The sequence below is a fragment of the Stegostoma tigrinum genome, unplaced genomic scaffold (assembly GCF_030684315.1).
Source record: "Stegostoma tigrinum isolate sSteTig4 unplaced genomic scaffold, sSteTig4.hap1 scaffold_140, whole genome shotgun sequence".
In the NCBI taxonomy this organism is placed as follows: Eukaryota; Metazoa; Chordata; class Chondrichthyes; order Orectolobiformes; family Stegostomatidae; genus Stegostoma; species Stegostoma tigrinum.
The window spans coordinates 497,070-524,890 of record NW_026728086.1 but is presented as its reverse complement, the minus strand read 5'-3'; the positions used below and the strand labels follow the sequence as shown (position 1 = coordinate 524,890).

Genomic DNA, 27,821 nt, shown 5'->3' with positions numbered 1-27,821 from the left:
CTTAATCCAACTGTACTTATAAAATACTTTGTGGCTTTTTCCTTAACAGACTTGCCAAATATATTTCTTGGCCATTGTTTGCTCTTCATTTTAAGGACCTCCTTTTGCAAACTCTATGATTGTGATGAGAGTTACCCTTTTACATTGCACTGTATTTTCTTCATCAAACTCATGATATTGCTTCATCAATATTCACTGGACTTGCTGCCATGGTCATTCACTCTTCATGTAGCACAATGGCCCTGAATTCTCATTGAATCACTTTATAAAACGTACAATTTTCCGAATATAGTCTCAACTACAAGTAATTCTACCCCGCAGTCTATATTTTCCAGCTCCTGGCTTCTGATGGTGATAATGCCCAGCGATAGAGGGAACCTAATAATAATGGTTTTCCCTCAGTTTAGATACTTAATTTCCACACTACCCTTATTGCTTTCTGTCTATCCCCAAAACAATGGTGGTAGGAGGAAACTTTATTTGGATTTTCAGATGCATTTTAACAGGTTCGCACTAAAGAAGTGAATAAACAAATTTGGACCACAAGGACTTGGAGGTAATGTTTTGGCTTGCATCGACAATTGTTTAACAGGTAGAAAAGCACATGCTGATAAATTGTTGATTTGATCGTTTGCAGGCTGTTCCTTGTGAGTTAGAGGAAGAATTCATGTTTGGGTTCCAGCTATTCTCAATCTCGGTTGATGAATTTAGATGTACAGATCAAATCTAGTGTTTCAGTGTATGTTGATAGCATAACCATAGATGGGATTGTGAGCTGGACAGAGGATGCCAGAAAGATGAAGGAGGACATAAATTGTCTCTGAGTTTCATCGTAAATTCATGCCTGGGATGTGGCCATCACTGGCTTGGCCATCATTTACTTCCAATCTCTAACTGGCTGGACAAGGAGGTGGTGGTTCTGAACAATGGTAACTTTGATTTCTCTACACAGATGTTGAGGCTTTGCAGCAACTTCTGTTTTTGTTTTTATTTGTGAGCTCCCTTGCTTGACCCACTGCAATCCTTTGCATGCAGGGATAGCCACATCGCTGTTAGGAAGGAGTGCGGCTTGAAGGGACTTTTGAAATTCTCCTGGTGTCATACATGTGCTGAGATAATAGGAACTGCCAATACTGGAGAATCTGAGACAACAAGATGTAGGGCTGGATGAACACAGCAGGCTAAGCAACGTCAGCGGAGCAGGAATGCTGACATTTTGGGCCAGCTTTCTTGCTCCAATGATGCTGCTAGGCCTGCTATGATCATCCAGCTCTACATCTTGTTATCTCAGACACGTGCTGATAATTTCCAATCAGGTTGTTTGTGGGCTTGTGAATGCTGCTGATGAAAACCTTGTAGCTTGTGGACAAAGCTGTCATGGTGTTAAGAGTGACGTGAGTAAATACCAAAGCAAACATGAGGCTGCTTTGTGCTGAATGGTATTAAGCTTCTTGAGTATTGTTGGAGGTACATTGACGCAGGCAAGTGCAGAGTATTCCAGAGCGGCAGTTTGAGTGTGGTGGGCTGGGGAGGGAGGGAACAAGGGACATGGAGAGAGAGGTAAGGAGCACGGGACAGGGACAGACAAGGAGGTGGAGGGACAGGAAGGGAGCAGAGAGCGGGGTGGGAGGGACAGTGAGGGTCAGGGAGGTAGTCAGGGTTGGACGGACAGGGTGGGAGCCTGTTTCTCTCAACACAGAGACAAACAACAATATAGTTTGCTGTGCTGCTTGGCACTTTTTAATGAACGTTAATTACATATTGAAGTTATGGATGCAGTCAGTGGAATGGTGCCTTTTCTCTTTGGCCTGTGAGTTGAGAGAAACATTGACATGTTTCCCTGTAACCCTCTGTGGGATAAGGTTGGATAAACCAGCACTACCCTCAGTCTGTTACCATAGCGACAGGCTGCTTCATTGCTGAAACATTGAACTGAAATGAGAAAATCCTGGATGGATTGATTAATGAGTGAATTTGATTGATGGATGAATTTGGGTAAAGGGATATTTCAGCACATTCTTCAGCTGCTGCCTGAACTTAGTCTGGGTCACGGCATAAATCGCGGTGTTTGTGCAGCAACTGAGGAGCTGCAGCATGAAGCCCAATTCCTGCACAAACCAATCTAGATACACAGAGTAATACCCCAAATACCACATCCGATACCATATAGAAAACATCATTAATGTTGACCATAACAGGATGAAATTGGCTGAGATCACAAACAGTAAAATGATGGATTTTTTTCGATTTCTCATTTCTGTGTCACTCTGACCGTCCCCATTGGTGTGAGCCCGGAGTCTCCTGCGGGCTCTGCTGGTCACTAAAATGTGTCTGACGGTGAAAACATTGAGCAGCAGAATCAGGAGAAATGGGAGAGCCGGGGTTAGAATGTGATGAAGGAACTCAATTGTGGCCCAGACATGGGAGAATTGAGTACCATCTGTTACAAAACAAAACCAGGGGACGTTAAGCAGCCGATAGCGACCTGTGAGCGTAAAATACCAGAAAATGTTCTTTAAACAGCTCAGCACAGTCACTGTTCCCAGAACCAAAGCAGCTGTTTTCTCACTGCAATATTTACTTTTCAGCTTCTGGCAACAAATGGCCACAAATCGATCAAAGGTGAAAGTGACGGTGAACCAGACAGAACAGTCAGTGGCTGCATAAAGCAGGATGGCGTGGATATTACACACGGGGATGGGGATGGACCACAGGAAATAAAACTGTTCGGGATAAACAATGGGAATATGTCTCAATATCAGGTCGAGGATAATGACCAGTAGATCCGCCACTGCCATGGCCCCCAGATAACGTCTGACACATGGAGACAATCCACAATCTTTATAAAGCAGGACATAGATCGTCACTACGTTAACTGTGAGGAAGGAAAACAAATAAATTATGCTTCAGCCTGGAGGCAAAGGTACAAGTGTGTTTGAGGACCCAGTGGCCTTTTCCAATGCATCACTGATTCATTGAAAAAAATGAAGTTGAAATAAAGAGTAATGTCTCACCGTTTCTTTTATAAAAAACATAAAATATAAGAATCTCCCCCTCCCTAAAGACACAAAGGCACATCCATAAGAACAGATGGTTTATAGAATATTCCCACACACTTGATCATTTGAGAGCAGGCACAGGTCACTTCTTTACAGTTCATGACATAGAGCCTGAAGATGTTGCTGTCCTGAAGGATTCTCTCCTGTTCCTTGAAGAAAAACAGAGTTTGGAAATTTGTCTTTTCGTCTAAATTGTGGTCAATTTTCAGTTGTGAAGAAACATGAACACAGGGAAAATGTATTCACCTCTTTAACTGCCTGAGGGGATTTAGAAACAGTGTCACCTTCCTCCTGGAAAGGGATCTTTTCCCTTGGGGTCTGATCTTTTATTCAATTAACTGACACCCAGCCGTTCACAACTATTATGCTTCTCTCCAGCAGAGGGCAGCGGGAGCTGGGTGGAAGTGAAGTCGGAGCAGAGAGGCAGTTGGGAAGGTAAGTGTTATTTAAGCACTTACCTCGCAGCCCCAGGTCCGACACAAGAGGGCCTCCCTCCTCCTCTAACCTAATTCAAAAGTCAACAGACTCGCAGCAGGAACAGAGGGAGCGTCGATCAGTGGCCTATAGGTGGGTTAGTCTCTGCTTTAAAGATTAGCAAATACCTACCTCGACCGGCGGAGCCCTCCATTCCTGTCCCAGCAGCAGAAAGAGTGGGAGCTCGAACCGAGAAGGACTCTCGTGCGTTGTTAAGGTAAGGCTTTTCAATTTACATCCTTGTGTATTGTGTAATTGATTAAAAATTTAATTCAATATTTGCGGCACATCCGGGAGGGGGAGAGTTACCTGGACACTTTGTTTCAGGAGGCAGTCACACCCGGTAGATTAAATAACTCAAATTCAGAAAGTGTTCAGGGACAAGGTGTGACTGTAAGTGAGGCAGGTAGGGGGATTCCGAGTTCAGGAGTGCAGGAGCCTCAGCCCTTGACCTTGAGCAACAGGTATGAGATCCTTGCGCCCTGTATGTTTGAGGAAAAGGACTGTGGACAGGATGAGCCAGCTGACCACGGCACCATGGCGCAGAATGTCATTCAAGAGAGGGAACAAAAAGCAGTTGTTATAGGGGATTCTATAATTAGACGGACAGATCGTATCCTGTGCAAGCCGGATCGGGGGTCCCACATGGTGTGTTGCCTGCCTAGTGCCAGGGTGCAGGACATCTCTGACTGGGGTGAAAGGATATTGGAGCGGGAGGGTAAGGATCCAGTTGTGGTCCACGTTGGGACTAACAACATCAGCAAAGCTAGGGTAGAGGCCCTGTTCGGGATTATGAAGCACAAGGAAAGAAATTGAAGTACAGTTCCTCAAGGGTCATAATCTTCAGATTACTGCCTGAGCCACGTGACAATTTGCATAGGGAAAAGAAAGTTAGGGAAGTAAACACATGGCTAAGGGATTGGTGTGGGAAAGAGGGATTGCATTTCATGGGGCAATGGCATCAGTTTTGGAACTGGGGGGGGATCTGTACCATTGGGACGGTCTCCATCTGAACCGATCTGGAGCCAGTGTTCTAGCGAAAAGGATAAATAGGGTGGTCAGTAGGACTTTAAACTTCTGATTTTGGGGGAAGGGAAAGCTAAAGAGACAGGGAGTATGGAGTTAAATGGAAAGATAAGCCACAGGATAGTATGTGTAACGTGGATTTAAGCTCGAGGCAGACTAGGAATACAGCAAAAAGGAAGGATAGCTGACGACATCATAGGTTTTTCAATCTCTCTAATAATGTTAAGAAAGTTAGCATTAAGACACTTTATCTAAATGCTTGAAGTATTCGCAACAAAATAGATGAATTAACAGCATAAATCCTCTTGAAAGATTATGATGTGGTAGGCATCACAGAGACATGGTTGCAGGGAGTTCAGGACTAGCAGTTAAACATCCAGGGAGTCACAACATATCGACAAGACAGGGAGGTGGGCAGAGGGGGTGGGGTGGCCTTGTTAGTTAAGAATGAAATTAAATCTACGGCACTGAATGGCATAGCGTCAGAGGATGTGGAGTCTGTGTGGGTGGAGATGAGGAACCACAAAGGCAAAAAAAAAACTACAATGGGAGTTAAGTACAGAACTCCTAACAGTGATCGAGACCAGGGGCGCAAGATGCACCGAGAAATAGATAGGGCATGTCAGAAAGGCTAGGTCACGGTGATCATGGGGGAATTCAATATGCTGGTGCACTGGGTGAATAACGTTGCCGGTGGATCCAGAGAAAGGGAATTCATGGAATATTTGCAGGATAGCTTTTTGGAACAGCTTGTGATGGACCCCACAAGGGAGCAGGCTATTCTGGACTTAATGCTATGTGATGAGCCAGACTTTACAAAAGATCTTAAAGTAAGGCAACACTTAGGAGGCAGCGATCATAATATGGTCGAGTTCAGTCTGCAGTTTGAAAGAGAGAAGGCAAAATCGGATGTAATGGTGTTACAGTTAAATAAAGGTAATTACAGGGGCAGGAGAGAGGAATTGACGAACATCGACTGGAAGCAGAGCCTAGTGGGGAAGACAGTAGAGCAACAAAGACAAGAGTTTCTGGGTGTAATTGAGAACACAGTACAGAGGCTCATCCCAAAGAAAAGAAAGATTATCCGGGGTGGGATTAGACAGCCATGGCTGACAAAGGAAGTCAGGAAATATATCAAAGAAAAAGAGACAGCCTATAAAGTGGCCAAGAACACTGGGAACTCAGAAGATTGGGAAGGCTACAAAAACAGACAGAGGATAACAAAGAGAGCAATAAGGAAGGTGAGGATCAAATATGAAGGCAGGCTAGCTAGTAATATTAGAAATGATAGTAAAAGCTTCTTTCAATACATAAGAAACAAACAAGAGGCAAAAGTAGATATTGGGCCATTCCAAACTGATGCTGGAAGGCTAGTGATGCGAGATAAGGAAATAGCTGAAGAACTTAATAAGTACTTTGCGTCAGTCTTCACAGTGGAAGACATGAGTAGGATGCCAACAATTAGGGGAGTCAGGGGGCAGAGTTGAGTACGGTAGGCATTACAAAAGAGAAAGTGCTAGAAAAGCTAAAAGGTCTAAAATTTGATAAATCTCCTGACCCCGATGGACTACGTCCCAGAGTTCTGAGGGAGGTGGCTGAGGAAATGCTGGAGGCTTTGGTCGTGATCTTTCAAAAGTCACTGGAGTCAGGGAATGTCCCAAATGATTGGAAAAATTGCTGTTGTAACTCCCTTGTTTAAGAAAGGATCAAGGCAAACGATGGAAAATTATAGGCTGATTAGCCGTACCTCGGTAGTTGGTAAAATTCTAGAATCCATTGTCAAGGATGAGATTTCTAAATTCCTGGAAGTGCAGGGTCAGATTAAAATAAGTCAGCATGGTTTTAGTAAGGGGCGATCGTGCTTGGCAAACCTGTTAGAATTCATTAAAGAGGTAACAAGTATGTTAGACCAGGGAAACCCAGTAGATGTTATCTATCTAGACTTCCAAAAGGCCTTTGATATAGTGCCTCATGGGAGGCTGCTGAGCAAGGTGAGGGCCCATGGTGTTCGAGGTGAGCTATTGGCTTGGAATGAGGATTGGCTGTCTGACAGATGGCAGAGAGTTGGGATAAAAGACTCTTGTTTGGAATGGCAATCGTTGACGAGTGGTGTCCCGCAGGGTTCAGTGTTGCGACTGCAGCTGTTCACCTTGTATATTAATGATCTGAATGAAAGGCCTGGTGGTATTCTGGTGAAATTTGCTGATGATACGAAGCTAGGTGGACAGGCAGGTAGTACTGAGGAGGTGGGGAGGCTGCAGAAAGACTTAGAAAGTTTAGGAGAGTGGTCCAGGAAATGGCTGATGAAATTCAATGTGAATAAATGTGAGGTTTTGCACTTTGGAAAAAAGAATACAGGCATGGACTGTTTTCTAAACGGTGAGAAAGGTCGTAAAGCAGAAGTACAAAGGGATCTGGGAGTGTTGGTTCAGGATTCTCTAAAGGTTAACTTGCAGGTAGAGTCCGTGATTAAGAAAGCAAATGTAATGTTGTCGTTTATCTCAAGAGGGTTGGAATATAAAAGCAGTGACGTGCTTCTGAGGCTTCATAAAGCTCTAGTTAGGCTCCATTTAGAATACTGTGTCCAATTTTGGGCTCCACACCTCAGGAAGGACATACTAGCCCTGGAGCGAGTCCAGCAGAGATTCACTTGGATGATCCCTGGAATGGTAGGTTTAATGTATGATGAATGGCTGAGGATCCTGGGATTGTACTCATTAGAGTTTAGAAGGTTGAGGGGAGATCTAATAGAAACTTACAAGATAATAGATGGCTTAGAAGGAGTGGACGCTGGAAAGTTGTTTCCGTTAGGCAGGGAGACTAGGACCCGTGGGCACAGCCTTAAAATTAGAGGGGGTAAATTTAAAACAGAAATGAAATGACAATTCTTCAGCCAGAGAGTGGTGTGTTTGTGGAATTCATTGTCATGGAGTGCAGTGGAGGCCGGTACATTTGGATGCCTTCAAGGCAGAGATCGACAAATTCTTGATCTCAGAAGGAATCAAGGGCTACTGGGAGAGTGCAGGGAAGTGGAGTTGAAATGCCCATCAGCCATGATTTAAAAGGCAGAGTGGACTTGATGGGCTGAATGGCCTGAGGTCCACTCCTATATCTTATGGTCTTATGGTATTATTGCCTTATCAGTTCCAGATGGAATGGGTTGGATAAAAAGACAGAAACTGAGCAGGGGAATGCCAGTTCCAGAATGTTCTGGGGAATGTTGGTTACAGAATATGATGGCGTCACAAAGACCCACATCACAAAGGCCCTTCTGTCCATCAGTTTTGGTGAGACCCACTCAGCCTCGTGGTGAAAATCTCTCCTCAAACTCAACACAACTGCCAAACACAAATTAAAGGCATTGCCAGATCAGCTGACGTGGTCAGTTATCTCACATTCTCAATCCATCTCACAGAACCAGCCCAGACACCACAGACCCAGATGAAATATCTGTTCAGCATGGAGCAGTGTGCAGGCCAGGCTAGTGTCCTGCTCAATACAACCCAGCAATCTGTCCATTGGGACTCTGTGCAGGCCTCACCAGTCAAATAGATATCAGTCCAGCACGGGGAGCTGTGTAGACGTGATCTGTAAACTCGGAGCAGTTACTCTCCCAGCGTGTAGATCTGTACAGATCATCCCAGTGCAGTGCTCGGTAACGCTGTGTTAAATCCCTGCCCAGCCTGGGGAAAATTGCAGCCCATCCTGGAAGTGACAGGATGTGGGAGTCCCATTCATTTACAGCTCCATATCTTCAATGCACCATGACAAGGGGTGCCATGGTGAGGAATCATTGTAAGTACAAACAAATGCTGGGGGTGGTGTGGGCCATATACACAGAGGGTGAGGTTTTAGGGACAGTGTCATGGAAGGATGTGTTCACAAGTTTTACAAAGCTGAAATGTAAACATTTTGATAGCATCTTGCAACATGGGTCAGTTTTGCAGGAATGGTGGGTGAATTGGATATTGCTGTGTGTTCGGATTACAGAGCGTTTTGAATGAGTTTTTTTTTGCATTTGTGACTGAGTCTGTTGAGCACAGTCTTTGGCTCATTGGGCTGAACCCAATAATAATTTGTCTCAGTGACATTTTAATTGAGCGTGACAGAGGGATAGTCTGCAGGAGGCCGAGCTAGTTTTCTGACGCTATTTTATTAAACTCCCCTCATTATCTACCGACCCCAGCACATGCCATTCCTCTTATTCAATGCCAGCCTGATTCTCCCACCCCTCCTGGTTGGTAATCGTTCCTATCGCATGGATAGCCTGGGTATTCCATGACCCCTGACTCAGGTGCCATCTTTAAAAGGCCAATGGGCTCATAGTTTTGAGCCACCTTGCACAGTTTACCCCCGAGCCTGGCAGATAAGGAGCCATTGCTGCAAGATTTTTCAAAAGGGGCACGGAAGTGTTGCTCGATGGGCTAGTACAGAGAAGATCAATTCTCTTCCCAGACGAGTCCATACCACCAGACCCACCAAGCATCGTTTGAGTTCACCCTCCAGCTCAGTGCAGTATGTGTGGTCTGAAGAAATGTCCAGCAACACAGGACAAGCAACAATAACCTTCCCCGCTCTGTCAGGGTAAGTGTCACCGTATTCTCGCTGCTCCGTCTATCTGTCTCCCTTTCTCTTGTGCTACCGCTACTCCCCTACACTGAAAACACTGCTTGGATTCAAGACTATTCACTGGCTCACTCCAGCCACCTCACCATTTGCCCCCAACCTGTACCATCACTAACATCAGGGCCACCCAATTTCACCCTCACTCCCTCCCTCCCATTCTCTCATTCCAGGGAAAACAGCATGGAATAGGACAGAAGCCAGGTTTTAGAGTGCCCAACATCTGTTCCGACGCCGGCCCCTGTCATGCAGAGAGGAGCCTGGTACGAGCCAGACAGAGCTGATGTATGACCCGTGTGGAGATTTTGAAACATTCCCGTCTCTCCAACCGAGTAAGGAGCAATATTCAGTGAAGGGTGATTCTCACTTTAAACCAACTGCGAGTTCCATTCCCACCTGACATAGCTTAGAAACCATGCCCCGATGCCATCTCCCTTTTATATCGAGCCGGTACAAATGGAATCCCCACGGTCTCGGTGGGCAGGAGGGTGGGGTCACAACACATCGTCCACACCAGCTCCCAGGAAGGGAGCACGGAGTCTCCCTCCTGCACCTCCTCCTTCAAACAGCTCAGATACTGAAATTAACCTGTAATATTTACTAGTCTCCCAACTTGTCCTTACATCTTCAATAATCAAGCATTGAAAATCTCACAGAGTCACAGTCCCCATGGAACAACTGAAATACTGTCACACTCACTGGAGAGAGCAAATACTGATGTACTCTTACAGAGTGAGTCAAATAATGAAATGTTGTCAACAGAACAACAGAAATGCAGACACACACCAGAGGGAGAAAATGAAATATTGACAAACCACAGAACAAGACAAATCCTGTTCGGCTCCCTTTATCTGTGTAAGTGTTTGTGTATTTGTGTGTGCATTTTTGTCTGTTTCTTTGGTGTTTGAAGTGATGCAATGCCACCCTCCGCTGGTCTGCACACGCCACTGCACAGGCAGTGGTAGAGGATGAGAACTGTAAGGACTGGGAGGGTGGGAATTCTCAACACCATCCATACTAATTTCTTATTTATAGGTTTACCTGAATATCTTTCAAAAATTGTAACTGCATCCACTCCCACCACTTTCTCTGGAAAGTCATTCCACCCATAAACGACTGTCTCTGGAAAATAATTACCCCTCATATATTTTTACAATCTTTACTCCTTTCAATGTCAAATACTCTCCTTGTCTTGAAATCCTTCACACTAGGTCAATACATCTGCGATTCAACTTGTCTGACCCCTCATGATTTAATAAGCCTCTAGAAAGTTACCCCTCAATCTCCAACGCTCCAGTGAAAAAGTACCAGCCTATCCAGCCTCACCTTATAACTCAAACTATTCACTCCCAGCAACAGCTTCAGAAACGTCTTCTGAAGCTTCTCCTGCTTAATATTATCCTTCCTATATTAGTGCCACCAGAGCTGGTTACAGTGCTCCAAAAGAGGCTTCCCCAATGTCCTGTGCAATGTCAATATGACGTCTGGTTCATGAACTCCACAGTCTGAGCAATGAAAGCTACATACAAAGGGCCTTCTTAACCAACCTGTCTGCATGTATCTCTGTTCTATAACACTACCAAAGGAACTACTTTTAATTCTGTAAGTCCTGCCCTTGTTTGTTTTACCAAAAAGCAAATCCTTGCGTTTATCCAAATTAAACACCATCTGCCACACCACAGCCCAGTGAGTGATATTCCCACGCACCACACTATGCCTTCATGTTTTGAATGACCCGCCTCTCTCCAGAAGACCTACAAACTCCAACCTTTATTTTCTCAAAGACCCTGAGCTTGGTTTGCCTCGTGCAGGCTGAAGGAGAAGGGAGGATTACAGACCAGCCAATGGGGAGGAGATGCTGGAATGTAATTTGTTGCCTTGGAACATTCAAGGCTTGAGGAAGAGTGCAGTCACGCATAGAGGCAAGAAGTAGTGATATGCAATACGGTCTTTTGGGGCCAGAAATTATACTTTTTTGTTGTGTCTGGTGTTCAGTAATAACATCTATACGACATCCTTCATAGCACATTGTGTGTCTGAAGGATTTCTTTTCCGAACATCGCAGTCTGCAGATGATAGCCATTAAACTAGAAATTATAGCCAAGCAATTGAAGATGTCAATAGTTTATCTCGACGGCAAAGCAGACGCACTCAACATCCTGTAGTTGATGCAAATGTCTTGTATTTGTTTAACAATAAAAAATGTTCCCTGTGTAAATCAGTAAAATTAACCATAATTTAAGGAATCCAAACTTAGCTGAATGCTCGCACTTAAAAAGTGGCCCAAAATCTGGGCATAGTTTAGATCTTGTGCAGTGGGTAGTGCCCGTGCCACTGAGGCAGAGCTTTGGATTGGATTCCCACCCCTGAACCTCTATTAATGTCCCCACCTCTGGAACAGAAGTTCTGGATTCAAGTCCTGCCTGCTTCAGAGGTATGTCACAGCATATCAGAACAGGTTGTTGAACAAACACACATGAGAATAATGTTGCAGATTCAGGGGCGATTGCAGTGTGGTGGGAGTGTCTCCACCTTTGGGCCCAAAGATCTAAATTCAAAACCCACACAGGTATTTCACAATATATCTGAACAAGTTGATTGAAATTATTTTAGAATTGTGACTTGATCGAGAAGGAATAGGTATCAGTTTTGAATTTCAGGATTTAAGCACGAGATGGTAGAAAGCATAGCCCTTTGTCATGATTGAAGGCATGGACAGGTTGAATCATCAAGATTTTTTTTTCCCCAGATTAAGGGAGTCCAAAGTTAGAAGGCATAACTTGAAGTTAACAGGGGAAAAACTTAAAAAGTACCTAACAAGCAACCTTTTCATGCAGAAGGTGATGCGTGTATGGAACAAATTGTCAGAGGAAGTTGTGGAGGGTGGTAAAAATAACAATTAAAAAGCAGAGAACTGGATGAACACAACAGGCCAAGCAGCATCAGAGGAGCAGGAGGGGTTGAGACCCTTCCTCAGAAATGCTATTATCTCTGTAACATTCAAAAGGCATCTGGAAGGGTAGATGAATACGAAGGGTTTCGAGGGATCTGGGCCAAATGCTGGCAAATAAGACTAGAATAACTTAGGATATCTGGTCAACGTGGACAAGTTAGCCTGAAACGTTTGTTCCCATGCTGTACATCTTTATGATTCATTCATACAATTGATCCAGATCTCTTTGTAATTTTAGATAACATTCTTCCTTGTCCACTATAAAACCAATCTTGATGTCATCCGCAAACTTGCTGATGATGCCTTCAAAATTTCACACCGAAATCATTTTCATAAATGACAAACAAATCTATACCCAGCACCGATCTCTGTGGATCACCGCTGGTCACAAGCTTCCAGTTTGAGAAACAACCCTCCACAACCACCCTGTCTTCTACAATTAAACAGAAATACACAGAAACACACAGGCATACAGAGACACAGACACCTTTGTGTCTTTAAGACAGAGATATAAGTTTTGATTAATAAGGTGATCAAGGGTTATGTTGAGAAGGCAGTAGAATTGCGTTGAGAAACATATTGAGCATGATCGAACAGCAGAACAGACTACTCCAGCGTCTGATGCTATATGGTCTGAAGCTATCAGGAATACTTTCCCATGAGACCAGTTGAGGCTGAGATTGATAAATATTTTACTGAACAGACTCAACAGGAACGTCGGGTATGTTTGAGGGGACTGAATGGTAACATCTGCTCCTATTTGTTGTGCTCTTTAAAGAGGAGGTGACTTGCTGTGAGTTTAACGCACTTTAAGGCGTCTCCTAACTAAGACTGAGATGAGGATATTGCTTTCCCTGTAATATTGTCCTGTCTGCAGTGTTCTTATCCACAGGGAACAATGAAGACTCGGTTATTGAAGATATTCTAAACTGAACTCAACTGACCTTTGATGGACAGGAGAGTCAATATTTATTCGGATGAAACAGGAAAGGCGTGTTCAACCATAAACAGATCATCCGTGATCTTTCCATTTTGAGCAGCAGACTTGAAGGTCCAAAGGGCCACCTCCAGTGCCTAGCTGATGTGTTGTTCTCTCGCTCCATCCCTTGATGATGTTACAGGGGTAAGGTAAGACCAATTCAATCAGTCAGGATTACTACAATGAGATACTACACCATTGGACACTGGTCTCCAGTCACACAATCAGCCATCTACTACCATCCTCTGTCTCCTGACAGTAAGTTGGTTTTGGTTCAAACTTTGCAAGTCAGTATGGGGGTCCCTGATTATTCGGCTCTGCTTGACATACTTGTAGAATATCCAAGGATTCTCCCTCAATTTGTCTTCCAGCATTTTCCCATGCTCCTGTGCTAGTCTACCCACTCTGAGTGAAGAATTTGCTCCTTGTTGCAGTCTTAAATGACCTGCCCCTTATCCAGCCATTATTTCCCTTCAATGTGGAGTAGACAAGCAGGGAAATATTGTATTTATTGCCAACGTGTCATATGTTTTGTTAATTTTCTACATTTCACTGCAATCACCTCTTATTCTTTGAAACTGTAGAGAACACAGGCCTCATCAGACAAACTTGCCATCTGAGGGATAAAGGTGGAGAATGTTTAATACACTTCTTCTGGGGTAACTATATTCTTTCTTAGATTGAAACACCAAAACTGTACATAACACTCAATGTACAGTTTCACTAGCACTCTCTGCAACTGCTGCAGGATGGCTTTACTTCAACATTCGAAATCACTTAAATGATCGCCAACCTAGCTTTTTACAAATATTCCTCCAAATATCCTTTTGAATTAATTTTATTTTCGAACTCACAATGTTAGCTCTTGCAGAAAGCCTTCTGCAAGTCCAAATATACGACATCCACTGGTATTGGTTCTCTATTGTCAATGCTGCAAGTAACCACTTCAAAAATTATCATGTTTGTCAAGCATGACTTCTCTTTCAGAAATGCATACTGATTCTCTCCATTTTTGTTTATAATTGCTAAATATTCAATATCACATCCTGTATCACAGATTCCACCAGTTTCCTTACCAATATCAAGATAATTGGATTGCAGTTCTCCACACTATCCCTTCTTCCCTTTGTAAATTGAATGATAATGTTTACAAACTTCCAGCTATCTACAATGGCTTCCACCCTTTGCAGAATGTACAGCAAAATAAAACACAGTTGTCAACATTGCAATTAATAACTATTGTTGCTTTCTTTTCCTGACATTTTGGAGTGAAGTACATCTGGTCCATCAGACTTAACAATGCTCAATCCAGCTGCATTTCAAAATACTGAGATGTTAATGTGATAACATCCCATTGATTTCTATGCTTCCATAAATTAAAGTCTTTTATCTGCATTTCATTCCTATGCAGAGACTTTAATTAATAGAAGTAAACTCTTATCTACCGACACATCGGTATGCAGACACTACCCTGAAGCTTCCTGCCCAGCTAGGAATTTAGTGTAAATCTTTTGTAACTCCTTTTCTTCTCACACATCGGTATACAGACACTGTCTTAAGCTTCCTGACTGAATTAAAATCCGAATCAAACCGTTTCAAATAGGGGTAGGTGGGGAAAATTTGTAAAGGTGTGAAACCTCTGAAGCATGTAACTTCTGTTGCTGACAAAGGGGCCAGGGCACTGACTTTGTTCTAGCCAGACACACTGGCAACTTGAAATCAGAATCTGTCCCAGACAACAACTCAAAATCGCCTCATGACATTAGCAGCTACTTCACTAGCAATCTATACTATTTCCTGGTCTTTTATGTTGTTGATGTAATAATTGTTTGATATCCTGTTTTTGTCTGTTGTAGTCATTGTTTTATGTATCATGCCATTGTAAATTGTGAAATTGTTTTATGTATCTTGTCTTTTGTAAGTATAAAAAGCAGGGACTGTCCGCTGCTCAGGGAGAATTACTTGCGAGACTCTGCACTCTGTGCCGGCTTGAGTACAGTGATTCTCCACAGCTTGTAATTGGTAATAAAAGGAATTGTGTTTTTCTAAACAGGTCAGTGTCTTGTTATTGCAGCAAGTCCGTGAGTGTCTCCAAAAACGAACTTGACATTTGGCGCAAGAGCAGGGTTCCAACACGTACAGCAGTCTCACGTGGAGGGCTGAATAAGTGATTGCTCGAGTGTCAGTGGAGTGAGACGGACGGGCCTGCAAGGTACGATTCAGCTTGGTCTCTCTCACTAACCTGCCATCCGTGCGACCCCTCGTCCCTGCGCGTCTCTGCACTGACGGAACCCGAGACAACTCACGGTGTTGAACACTGCTAAATCCTAACGCCTGGATGTTCGAGTCCCCAGGTGAGTAAAGAAATCCGGGAGGTTCGAGTCCCCTGGTGGCCGGGATTGGAGTCCCCAGGTCAGTTAACTGGTAATATTTAAAATCCGGGAGGATAGATTTCACCCGGTGACCGGGGGTGAAATCCTGTGTCAGGCAATAGGGAAAAGGTAGGGCGTTTAGTGTAAGACCTAGGTACCGTGTAGTTAGTGTCTGTCTGTTTCAACCACACTGCCTTAGACCGGTTGTTAAGAGGGGAAATCCCCCACGCGAAGGTCAGGACCCTGAAGTGGGTGTTGAGACCAAGACACTGCAGTAGTATATAGGGATAGTAAAAAGTGAAAGCGCTAATAAAAAAAAACAAAGGGAAAAAATGGGAAAAACACTGGATAAATCAGGTGTCGGCACTTCTTTACATCGATTATGCCGGGATAATCCCGAAAATGAAGTACAGTACAGACGTCTGTCAGCATGCTTAAACAAAAGATTGGGAAATGTGAACTGGCCATTGGGGAGAACACGGGATATAGATCTATGCACTAAAGCAGAAGAGGCACTGGAAAGGGTTAATGTCATTCTGGAGAAAGAGAGCTGAGGAGCTGCCTGAAAAATCAAAACTGGCCAGTTGGGTGGTTAATGCACGTAGGAGAGGGATCAGTGCCTGTGATAACGAGGGGAAACCAAAAACTTGGGAAGTTTTAAAACTGCAGTGTGAGGATCATGAGACGAATGAAAGGGAAAGAGTTAACCAAGAAAGACAGGAGAGAGAACAGCGAGACAAAGAACGGGGGCTAGAGCGGCAGGCCGCATTGACAGAAAACAAAAAATCGGAGGTACCTCCTGATATATCTGGCGTGCCGATGTTGTTCCAAATTAATGACATGGATGAGCAAGACCGAGGAGGACTGGGGAAGGCATCCCCCTGCCTCATCTGGACTGCTACCCCCTCCAGAACGCCTCCCGTCCTTGGCCAATCTACATCTGCAGACACCCCAACACTGCCATCAGTCCCAGCAACCGCCACCGTACGATGCCCAAACTAAACCTCCCATAGAATCTCCAAGCCCTTCAGTAGGCAGCCCACATGGATCCCCTGGCAAGCCCACGGCTTGTACAGGCCCTACCTCCTGTCATACTAGATCTAAAACAAAACAGGGAAACAGGAAACAGGGCGCAGACCAGAGGGCCAGTGAACAAAAGGAGGGATGACAGGATTCTTTTAACGCAAAAGAGATGCCCCGGAAAACAAAATTCCCGGGTGCAGCCTACTTGACCCTTTAACACATGTTTACTGTTTCCTGGCGACTCCACAAGTAGTGAAGAATATGATAGTCCCAACTCACATGCAGAGGATAGTGAATGTGAGGACAGAGTTTGGAAGAGACCCTTGAATAGCCATCCCCAAAGAAGGACCCCTGTTAGAAAAAAATCACCGGCAATTCCCTAATCGCACGGTCCCTCACCCGAACCCAAAACAAGGGGGTCAAAATGCAATGCAAGTAGATGCCCCTTGGAAGCCACAAAAGATGTGTTCAATTATGTCAAGGACCCCTGATCGAAAGACTATCCCATAAGAATTTATATAGATTACATCCTGGGCACTATTCAAATGCACCAAGCCACCCCACCCCCAAGCTCTCTTTAGCCTGTGCTGCATCCATGCTGCGCTCTCCAGCCCTGGGGGTCAGTCCCAGGAACCTGACCTCCCTCAACCCTATCTGTGCCGCCTTAGGGTTTACCTTCAACTCGCTCTTGCACAGGCGTTGTAACAACTCACTCAGGAGGGGGCCATATTCCTCACTATTGTCTGTGAACAACAGGATGTCATCCACGTACTGTACAAGCCTGTGTGGCTCACTGAAATCTTTTAAACAGTCTGCCATACACTGGTGGAGAATGCTGGGGCTACAGTGGAAACCCTGTGGCAGACAGCTCCACGTGTACTGTTGTCCTGTAAAAGTAAATGCAAATTTGTACAGGTCCTGCCGAACCGGGATAGACCAGAAACCATTCGAAATATCCAGCACTGTGAAATTCCACCCCCACCCCCCTCCCCGCTTTAAGGCAGGAGAGCGCCTTTTCATCAATGGCACATGCCGTTGTTTTGAAATTTACAACCACTTCTCCAGGTCATGGATACCTCTTGAAACTGCCGGTTGCGGTTTCTCCCACAGCTGTGGCCCCGGTGGGCCCTAGGGCCCACCTGCAACATTAATTTTTTTTTCCAAGAATTTCTGATTTTTGTGTATGGTAAATTTGGTTAATTTTTTTAGCATATATAAATCCAACTCTTGCTTGGTAATTTTTTAAACGAACTGGAGTTTTCTCCCCCTCCTGCCACACTCGAATTTCAGGACACCATTGCAATGTTAGTGCCCATACTGCCTCCCTGGTTCAGTTTGGTAAATGGGATATGGTGAAACTGTGCAAATGAGACATGACACGGGGCAGAGATTCCTCCTGTGCACTCACCCTGTTGCCCTTCTTCCTGACTGATAGCAATCATCATGCGGAGTGGGGATTGAAACTGCCCTACCCCGTGTGGTACTACATCACTTACACATGCACAGACATCATACTGAAACTGACAGGTTTACAATAGGCCCTTTTAACTTGAAGTATAACGATCAGTTGCCTACTACTCTATCCGCCTGGATACTGTTGCTCAGGGGTCACCCCCTTGTTCCCAGATTCTCCCCGCGATTTACTCCTTAGTCACTGCAGGCTCAAATGTTACACTCTACCAGCCTCTTACCGTCTGTACCTCACATGCCATCGCGGCCCTTCTCACCTCTCACCAGACCCAACACCTTACCCAGCCGCGATGGAGTTGCTATGAGGTCTCACACCTTAACAATTCCCTCCTGACATTCTCTTTCTGCTCCACTATTAACCCAGCCTCATTTTTGAGCGATCCCCCTGATGACCTCTTAGAACCCCCACATGACTGCCTATTGAGGAACAAATTTCTAACCTCTCCACGCCCGGCCCTTACTGCTGCCCCACTCCCTTCTCCAGACCTAGTATGGATTTTTAATGTGCTCAGGTACACCCATCCAGGATTCCCTGTCTGTTGAAAATCTCCAGGCAATCCTCCTCCCTAAACAGTTTCGCACTTAAAATGAAACAATTGACTATTATCAAATGCGCTGCCCATGCCTCTGTTGATACTATAGTTACTCGGGGCAACGCTCGGGCTGATCTGGCTGCTAACCAGGCTGCTGCAGACCAAATATTAATTATGTCATCTATGAACAAGCAGGCGGTAAATCGCATGCCTTCAGACACGGCGGGCATGCCAGATATGGTCACTGTTCGGCACTTACAGGGGGACGCCCCTGCTTCTGAAAAGAATATTTGGAAAGCGCATGGATGTTTACATTCTGCATCCTCAGGCCTTTGGTTTACCCCAGTCGGCCAAGTGTGTGTATCTGATACTTTATTACCTATGCTTGTTGACAGTCTGCATTCTGACACCGACCTTGGCAAGGAGGGAATGAGTGGTATTATGCTTCGTACCTGGTGGCAACCTAGACTGACTGAGGCAGTCCAGTCTCGTGTAGCATCTTGTCCCACATGCCAGCAAAACAATGTTGTTCAGTGGGTGAGATGCTCACCAGGAAAATCACCCTTGCCAGCTGGACCGTTTGAATGCATTCAGCTAGATTTTGTTGAACTGTCACGCACAAACTGTTACAAATATTGACTTGTCATTGTAGATGTATTCAGTAGGTGGATAGAGGCTTTCCCAACGACAAACAACAAAGCCTCAACAGTAGTAAAACTGTTACTAACCAAAATAATACCAAGGTTTGCAGTACCGCGACAAATTAGTTTGGACAACGGCCCTCACTTTGTAGGGAAAATTAACAAGGAACTGTGTGGTACATTACACATCCAACAACAATTCCACTGTGCCTACCACCCTCGGGCAGCAGGGATAGCAGAGAGAGCGAATGGAACACTTAAAACTAAACTGACCAAGTTGACATCAGAAACTGGCCTTAATTGGTTAAAGGTTTTGCCACCAGCCTTGTATCACATGCGAATAATACCCCACTCTACTGCTGGGCTCTCAGCAGCGGAAATAGTCTATGCCGACCCAGCAGAACACCATGGGATGCCAGTACCAGCCCACCCACCAAAACTGACCTAAATGTGATGGGAGAAGAAATGCTAAGGTACTATCGACAACTAACATCGTCTTGAAAATTTCTCCATTCGCAGGTGAAGTGCGCTAATGGACCACCTCCGCAGACACCGGAACAAGACCTCGAGATTCAGGATCAATCTACTTGGCCGCAGATTGGAGATTTTGTACTTGTCCGGGACTGGGATCGCCCCAAGCTTGGACCAAGGTGGACAGGACCATACCAAGTGTTTCTTCAGACTCCGACAGCTCTTAACGTTAAAGGACAGAATCGCTGGATCCACTTAAGTGGCTGTAAATGATGGATTTCCTCATCGACGTGCAGTTAACCATTGGACTGAGTGTTATTCTGCCCACGCATGGCCAGCAGGACAATCTGTTTTAAAGAACACACATCTGGCTGCACGGGAATCGGACAGCATGTTACCCACTAGCATGGTCTGTAGAAGCATTATTTGTGGCAACACCTGCCTGGAACCCTAGTCAGCTTTATGAAATAGAGTATTCCGGTAAGCCTTGCCGAGGGGAGAGGGGAACTTGTACAGGGGTGTGCAGGGTACATGTGTTAAGCTGGTAGTTAGTCACCTGTCTGGTTGTGGGGACACTCGACCTGGGCATGGGAAGGAAGGGGCTAGCTATACAGGTCCCAACAGCTATCTGTTTTGCTTTAATGGAACCCGGACTTGTTGTGTGCCTGTTGTGGTTACTAATCACCCCCATAATGTTTCCTGGCCCCAGCGGTGAGTAAGGAGAAATTGCACCACTATAGGAGGATTGTTGAACTGCCCCTGCTTGAAATCTAAGCCCATAACTGTGACCCCGGGCATACAGTGGACTTGTGGGGATTGCAATGGCACTCATGTAAAAACAGACTATGGCTCATTTCCATTTAACTCCGCAAATTTCCATCCACATCGGGGTCAGTCCTCCTGGCATAGCTGTCAAGAAATATGTGAGTCTGTTTGCGTTCTTAACGAGACCTTCACTGCTGCCACTCCAACCCTGCCGGTGCTGTTTGCTGTTGGGACCATTGAGCCCCTCACGGCCCCTTGTCCCCAACAAGCACAAATTCAACGGCGAATTGTCACACACTTCCTGACCCGGGAGTTTTGCGCTGCCTGGCAGAACCCAGTTGCCCTGGGCTCTTCCTTAGGACACGGCTTCCTGGGAACTGTCGGCTTGGGAGGCTCCCCTGGGTTGGTGGCCACAAAAGAAAATGCGAAACTACCTTGTATGTGGACTCACCGCCCTGGGGAACAGCAGAATGACGGCATTGGAGGCAGTCAACCAGGAACAGGCTGAACTTCGGCTCTATGCTCAGCAAACCCAGTATGCAGTGAACTATCAGCTGGCTCAGCAAGGAGGAGTATGCACTATTGTCGGGGACAAGTGCATTACCCACGTCACCGAGACCTATAACATTTCCCAGGCTATCCAAGCCATACAGGGGCAGTTGGAACAGCACAGTGAGGGACCCCGGCCTGGACAGGGTTTTTTGGGATGGCTTATGGGCGGTTCTTGGGGATCATATTTGCTGCATGGGTTAGTTGTTCTAGTGGTTTTCATAGATACCTGCTGTACATTTATGGCATGCCTGAGCCCTTGCTGCAGATTTGTGTTTGACAGGCTGGCAGCTCCCCTCTCATCTGCATTTTTTTCCTATGCAGAGACTTTAATTTATAGAAGTAAACTCTTATCTACCTACACTGCCCTGAAGGTTACTGCCCAGCTCGGAATTCAGGGAAAAGCTTTCGTAACTCCTTACCTTCTCACACATTGATATGCAGACACTGTCTTAAGCTTCCTGACTGAATTAAAATCCGAATCAAACTGTTTCAAATAGGCGTAGGTGGGGAATATTTGTAAAGGTGTGAAACCTCTAAAGCATGTAACTTCTGTCACTGACAAAGGGGCCAGGGCACTGACTTTGTTCCAGCCAGACACACTGGCAACTTGAAATCACAATCTGTCCCGGACAACAACTCGAAGTCGCCTCCTGCCATTAGCAGCCACTTCACGAGCAATCGATACTATATCCTGGTCTTTTATGTTCTTGATGCAATACTTGTTTGGTATCCTGTCTTTGTCTGCTGCAGTAGCTGTTTCATGAATCATGCCTTTTGTAAATTGTGAAATTGTTTTATGTATCATGTCTTCTGTAAAGTATAAAAAAGCGGGGACTGTCCGCTGCTCGGGGTGAATTACTTGCGAGACTCTGCACTCTGTGCCGGCTTGAGTACACGGATTCTCCACAGCTAGTACTTGCTTCGTAATAAAAGGACCACAAAATGTGAGGCTGGATGAACACAGCAGGCCAAGCAGCATCTCAGGAGCACAAAAGCTGACGTTTCGGGCCTAGACCCTTCATCAGAGGCCCGAAACGTCAGCTTTTGTGCTCCTGAGATGCTGCTTGGCTGCTGTGTTCATCCAGCCTCACATTTTGTTGTCTTGGATTCTCCAGCAAATGCAGTTCCCATTATCTCTGGTAATAAAAGGATTTGTGTTTTTCTAAACAGGTCAGTGTCTTGTTATTGCAGCAAGTCCGTGAGGGTCTCCGAAAACGAACCTGACAATACTATCTTGTCATTGACATGAATTGACTTTGTCATTAGTTACAAAAGTGCCATCATAGCACTTTGTGTTTCTGGGAGATTTTCTGGATCTTCTTTCATGAAGACAGATGCAAAGTAACTGGTTAGTTTATCTGCTATTTCCCTGTTCTCCACAATAAATTCTCCTGTCCCCGTTGCTAATCTTCCTTGTTTAGCCTTGCTTTTTTTTAAAGAATAGATATTAAATTTAGGCAGACTTTGTGGTTCCTATTCTTTTGCATTCCAGTTCTGTTTTTGATTTCCTTATCACCTTCGGGGCCATTCTTTTCTGGGTCATCAATTTCCAAAGGTTTCTCAGGTTTCCCCAATATCTGGAATTCCTCTGAAACCACTGCCGTTAATTTAATACAATCTTTAGTTTTTTTTTTAATGTTGACAAACGTTGAGTTGTCTTCTCTTTCTTTGCTGTTTGTACCTTAGGGAAATATATGTATTTTTCAGTCTTTGTGCAGTATTTGAGATCTGAATGGTTTATGGTTATTCTAATTATTGTGTCCTTATGTTTCAAAAGAGTTGGCAATTTGATGTTAGGCGAATACATTTTTACCGTAACAGGCCCCCACTGAAATAAGGATGTCCTTTCCTCTTTTTTGTTGTGTTATCTGTGGTACCCTCATCCACAGGAAGCAGGGTAGGCTCGGTTATTGAAGATATTATGATCTGGATGAAGGGACTGTGGGCATTATAGCGAAGTTTGCCAATGATACGAAGATAGTTGGACAGGCAGGTAGTACTGAGGAGGTGGGGAAGCTGAAGAAAGTTTCAGACAGTTTAGGAGAGTGGGCCAGGAAATTTCTGATGAAATTCAATGTGAGGTTTTGCACTTTGGAAAAAAGAACACAGGCATGGACTATTTTCTAAAAGGTGAGAAAATTCGTAAAGCATAAGTACAAAGGGATCTGGGAGTGTTGGTCCAGGATTCTCTAAAGGTTAACTTGCAGGTAGAGTCTGTGATTAAGAGAGCGAATGTAATGTTGTCGTTTATATCAAGAGAGTTGGAATATTAAAGCAGCGATGAGCTTCTGAGACTTTATAAAGCTCTAGTTAGGCCCTGTTTAGAATACTGTGTCCTGTTTTGGGCCCCTCAGGAAGGACATAAGAGTCCTGGAGCGTGTCCAGCGGAGATTCACTTGGATGATCCCTGGAATGGTCGGTTTAACATATGATGAATGGCTAAGGATCCTGGGATTGCACTCATTAGAGTTTAGAAGGTTGAGAGGAGATCTATTAGAAACTTACAAGATAATGTATGGCTTAGAAGGGGTGGACGCTGGGAAGTTGTTTCCATTAGGCGGGGACAGTAGGACCCGTGGGCACAACCTTAAAATTCAGCCAGAGAGTGGTGGGCTTGTGGAATTCATTGCCACGGAGTGCAGTGGAGGCCAGGACGTTGAATGCCTTCAAGGCAGAGATCGACAAATTCTTGATCTCACAAGGAATCAAGGGCTACTGGGAGAGTGCAGGGAAGTGGAGTTGAAATGCCCATCAGCCATGATTTAAAAGGCAGAGTGGACTTGATGGGCTGAATGGCCTTACTTCCACTCCTATGTCTTATGGTCTTATATTCATGGCTGATCTCGGCTGTTCTTTACTCGACTGGACAGTCGATGTTCATTGAGGAAAAAGGTAGGAAAGGATGGTCAGACACATTCAAATGGTCAGACACAATCTGATCAGCCAATAGCAACCAACTGCTGCCCCTAACTGATGCACTGTTCTCTCAAATCACCCCTCACGGCTGTTACAGAGTACAGGACCACTCCATCCTGCTGATCAGAATCATTACATATAATCCGTATTCTCCATGGAGGTCAGAAGCTGGTGTGAATTGTTAACTGATGTCGAACGAACGTATTGTGGCTACTGCTGGGATTGCAGATACCGTAGCTTTCACTGCAGGATCACACACCAGCTGCACATTAATGTGGTGAGACTCAATTCAAAGCCTTGGCTTTTCTCGCGCGCTCTCTCTCTCACGTGCTGTCTCTCTCGTGCGGTCTCTCTCTCTGACATAATGATAGCCCACAACCCTCAAGTTTCAATGCTATCACCTTTTATTTTCTCTAATCTTCACTCACTTCTCATGGTACCATCACCCCAGAGATTAGCCTGGTGAAGATCCTTTGCATTCTCTCTGCAGCAAGGATATAATTCCTGATAAAAGAGAGCAAATCTGTCCGAAATTACCAAACTACTGCCTCCGTAACACTCTCAGGTTGATCACAATGGTTTGTTTTCCTACTTATCCATCTACTAAGCACACAAGAACAGGAGGCAACAATGTGACCTTACATTCTGTCCACACTGCCCTATATCAAGAGCATATCAGAATTGACAATATCACTCTGAAGACCATGACGAATCATGATAGCCCACAAACCCAAAGCCAATCTACGAGAAACGCTTACAAATATTAAAGACCCTATTCCCACAACATGTAGAACCAATGTGGTTTAGACAATACCAGGCAATAAATGTCACAAATATTGCATCAGACAGACAGGAAAGAAACTAACCATCACAATATATGAACATCAGCTGGCAGCAAAACGGCACGATGACCTGTCCTTAATAACTGTACATTCAGACAATGAAGGCTATCGATTTAACTTGGGCAAGGTCACCATAGGAGCGCAAGCTGAGCACAGACACGCCCGGGAGTTTCTGGAGGTATGGCTTTTCCACCCATACTTCAATCAACAAACAAAAAGAGTTGGACATCCATATACAATCACCGCATGCAAATCAAAACCGGAAATGACAGCTCTCACCATAACGGACCAGACAGTATAAATTCCAAGCAGAGTAGAATAACATTGTTTCACTGGAGGCTCCACTGGCGATGTTACCTAGCACAGTGACAAAACACCCGAACAAATACAAGCCAGCTTGGCGAGCAAGTCAACAACCTCATCCACAACCCAAGCTACGGATCTTTGCCAAAACTTAGGCCTCTCTGTTTATTTCCTGTGGTGGTTAAGGCCGTTCCTTCTCTATGCATTACGACTGACACAGAATGTAAAAGCTCCTTGTGTATGTAGGTCAGCATCAAGAAAGCCAGCACCAGAGGTGCCTATGGAGATGAGCATCACTCTCAGGGAGAGACTCAGGGAGAGAGAATGCACCTGAAATAGGGAGTTGCCACATACCTGAATGGAACTGAGTTGAAGGAATATGGTAAATAGGCAGAGGAAGGGAGCTATCTTTACTTTTGTTCTACTGTCATGTGATGTTTGCAGCCCTGGTCATGCCAGCATGTTATACCTATCCTGAACTGAGTGGCTGGTTCAGCTGTTCCACATAACAAGAAAGGATAAAACAGTTTGCTATGGGTGTGCAGTCACATGGAAGTCACATGACCAGGGAAGGATGACGCATTACTGTCTCCAAAGGACATTTGTTTGGGCTTTTTTTTTAAATAACAAAGATGATGGTTTCATTTAAATGTTGCCAATTTCTTTTATGAGGTTCCAACAGACTATTATTCTGTGCCTCTAGATTGAGTCAATGACTTGAGCACAAGGCACTGTCTTCCCGTCTGACATTCTGCGGAGAGAACAAGTTAAACATCTCAGGTGTAATTATTTTGTAACAGAAGTGTAGTTAGAAGGGACTTGAAAGCTGTATCCGTTTTAACAAAGGCACAAATGATGGCTTTTTCAGAAGTTGCACCGAGGCTGAGGCAGTGAATGGGGTATCATGATGGCGGTAATGGAAAAGATTGGTGAGTGGGGAGGATATGAAGACGTAAATCTTTGCAGGACAATAACATGGTCATGGGACTTGAGAACAGCCTGCTTCCTTCTCGCATGTTGGTGAGTAACCTTTAAATAGTAACCTGCTGGTTGTAATTTGTAAAGAGTGGAACTTTTGTTTGGAACTGAAAATGTTGAATTCCACCTTTCCAAAATTTACACATAATGCGCAGCAAATTGGTTCAACCCGGTTTAACAGACACAGAGACTTACCGGGAACACCAACTATAGCAAGGATGGGATAGTAACCACCTTGAATAACCATCAGTACATCATGAATTCGCGATGCTAATGATATCCAAGGCTGAGAAAGCCAGTAAAGACCATCGGATAAACTCCTGTCCATTGTTGTAACATTCCAGTCTATTGTTCTCAGATTCTGGTCTCTCCTCCCCCTCTCTCTGCAGCTGCTGATCCCTGTCAGTGCTGTAGATGATGTCCCCATGCATACTATGGAAGAACACACTGAAAGGAGTCCCTTATTCATAGAACAGGCAAACCCTCCAGTGACATATTTAGGATCCACAGAGACTGACATTAATCGCAAACACTGAACAAACAGCTTCAATTAACCCATTTCAATTCAATAATAATTTATTAAAACTCAAAATAACATTTAATTTTTGTACATTTTGGATGGGACATGTGAGAATTACTGGGGGACGGAATGTAAGAGATGGCCAACCAATTGTGTGCAATCATTCAATCTGCTTTGGATATGAGAGTAATGCCAAAGGAATGTAAGAACATAAACGTGCTTATCTGTTCATAAATGGATACATCCATCCTGTAACTACTGATCTTGTGTGACACTATTTGTAAAACATGGAAAGAAATATTTATAGTCCATAATCTGATAGGGAAAATGTGCATAAAACAACAGACAAATAGTATGGATATGTTAACAGAGGATTTAACCTGACAAACACAGTTCAGATTGTTATTCCAGGATCAGAGAGGGCAGATGTGGGCAGTGCCATTGATGTTATCGATGTCAATCGACTGCATGTGAATTCCAATAAATGATACTACATCAAAATGTGATTTTTTTTTTCTATTTATTTGTGGGATGTGAGCCTCGCTGGATAGCCAGCATTTCTTACCCATCCCTAGATGCCCTTGAGAAGGTGGTGGTGAGTTGCCTTCTTGAAACGTTGTGTTTCTCCTGCTGTGGGTTGACCAAAATGAGTGTGAATTTGGAGAAGACACACAGTACAGAGAATCGGACGACACAGCTGTTGAGATTGGAAGAGAGGACAATGATATTTCCCAGTCATCAGTCTTGCAATATTACTCTTTATAACTCATATGAAGAGCTGACTCAATGATACATGTGCAATGAGAAATGTGGCGAAACAATATTAATGAAATATATTTATTCAAAACAAAATACAGGACAAAATGACTTTCCATACATACCAAAATATGGAATGTACAAAGAGGTATGATTATTATCATGCACTCATGATATAGAGCGATATGAATTGAAATGTGGATTACAATATCTTGCAAGTGGTTTGCAAAATTTATCAATCTGGTACTGATTTCCCTTTGCCAGTAATCAATCTCATTGAGATTCTCTGCCCCAGTCTCTCACACAGTTATGTTATCAGTTCTTGCAGCTGTTGGCCCAGTCTATTTAAATAAATCAACATTCTCCCTGGAATAAAACTACTTGGCTGGCTGGAATCTACTTAGCTGTTAGCCACTCAGCTCTGTAGTATTACTTGAGATCAATGATCTGGGATGACAACCAATATTTGCCTATTACTCACAGGATATAGCATCAGACACAGTATTTGCAGATCATGGGAATTTCTAAATAAAATTTCGATCCCTTTTCTGTCCCTGTCTCTCTC

At 44.3% G+C, this 27,821-nt stretch overlaps 2 protein-coding genes across 3 annotated transcripts in view; one reads left to right on the top strand and one right to left on the bottom strand.

The window, feature by feature from the left end:
- Window positions 1-15,610, top strand: part of LOC132207732 (uncharacterized) — a 31,377-nt gene extending 15,767 nt beyond the window's left edge. The window contains exons 2-5 of one of the 2 annotated variants that reach the window (XR_009443760.1): window positions 2,589-3,750; window positions 9,015-9,143; window positions 13,013-13,263; window positions 15,168-15,610. Coding sequence is in view for 1 of the 2 variants with exons in the window: in XM_059643622.1 (XP_059499605.1) it covers window positions 6,212-7,228; window positions 13,013-13,063 (1,068 nt within the window). In the remaining variant the exon portion in view is untranslated. Of the gene's footprint in view, window positions 1-2,588; window positions 3,751-5,612; window positions 7,229-9,014; window positions 9,144-13,012; window positions 14,417-15,167 lie in introns of those variants that run through there. The other variant, XM_059643622.1, reaches the window with a different exon arrangement.
- Window positions 1,957-26,399, bottom strand: LOC132207733 (probable G-protein coupled receptor 139). The gene is made up of 2 exons (XM_059643623.1): window positions 26,176-26,399; window positions 1,957-2,875 (listed from the first exon to the last, which is right to left on the bottom strand). Exons 1-2 carry the CDS (start codon window positions 26,306-26,308, stop codon window positions 1,962-1,964), a joined length of 1,047 nt encoding a protein of 348 aa, XP_059499606.1. The 5' UTR covers window positions 26,309-26,399; the 3' UTR covers window positions 1,957-1,961.
- Between the last annotated feature and the right edge of the window lie 1,422 nt (window positions 26,400-27,821).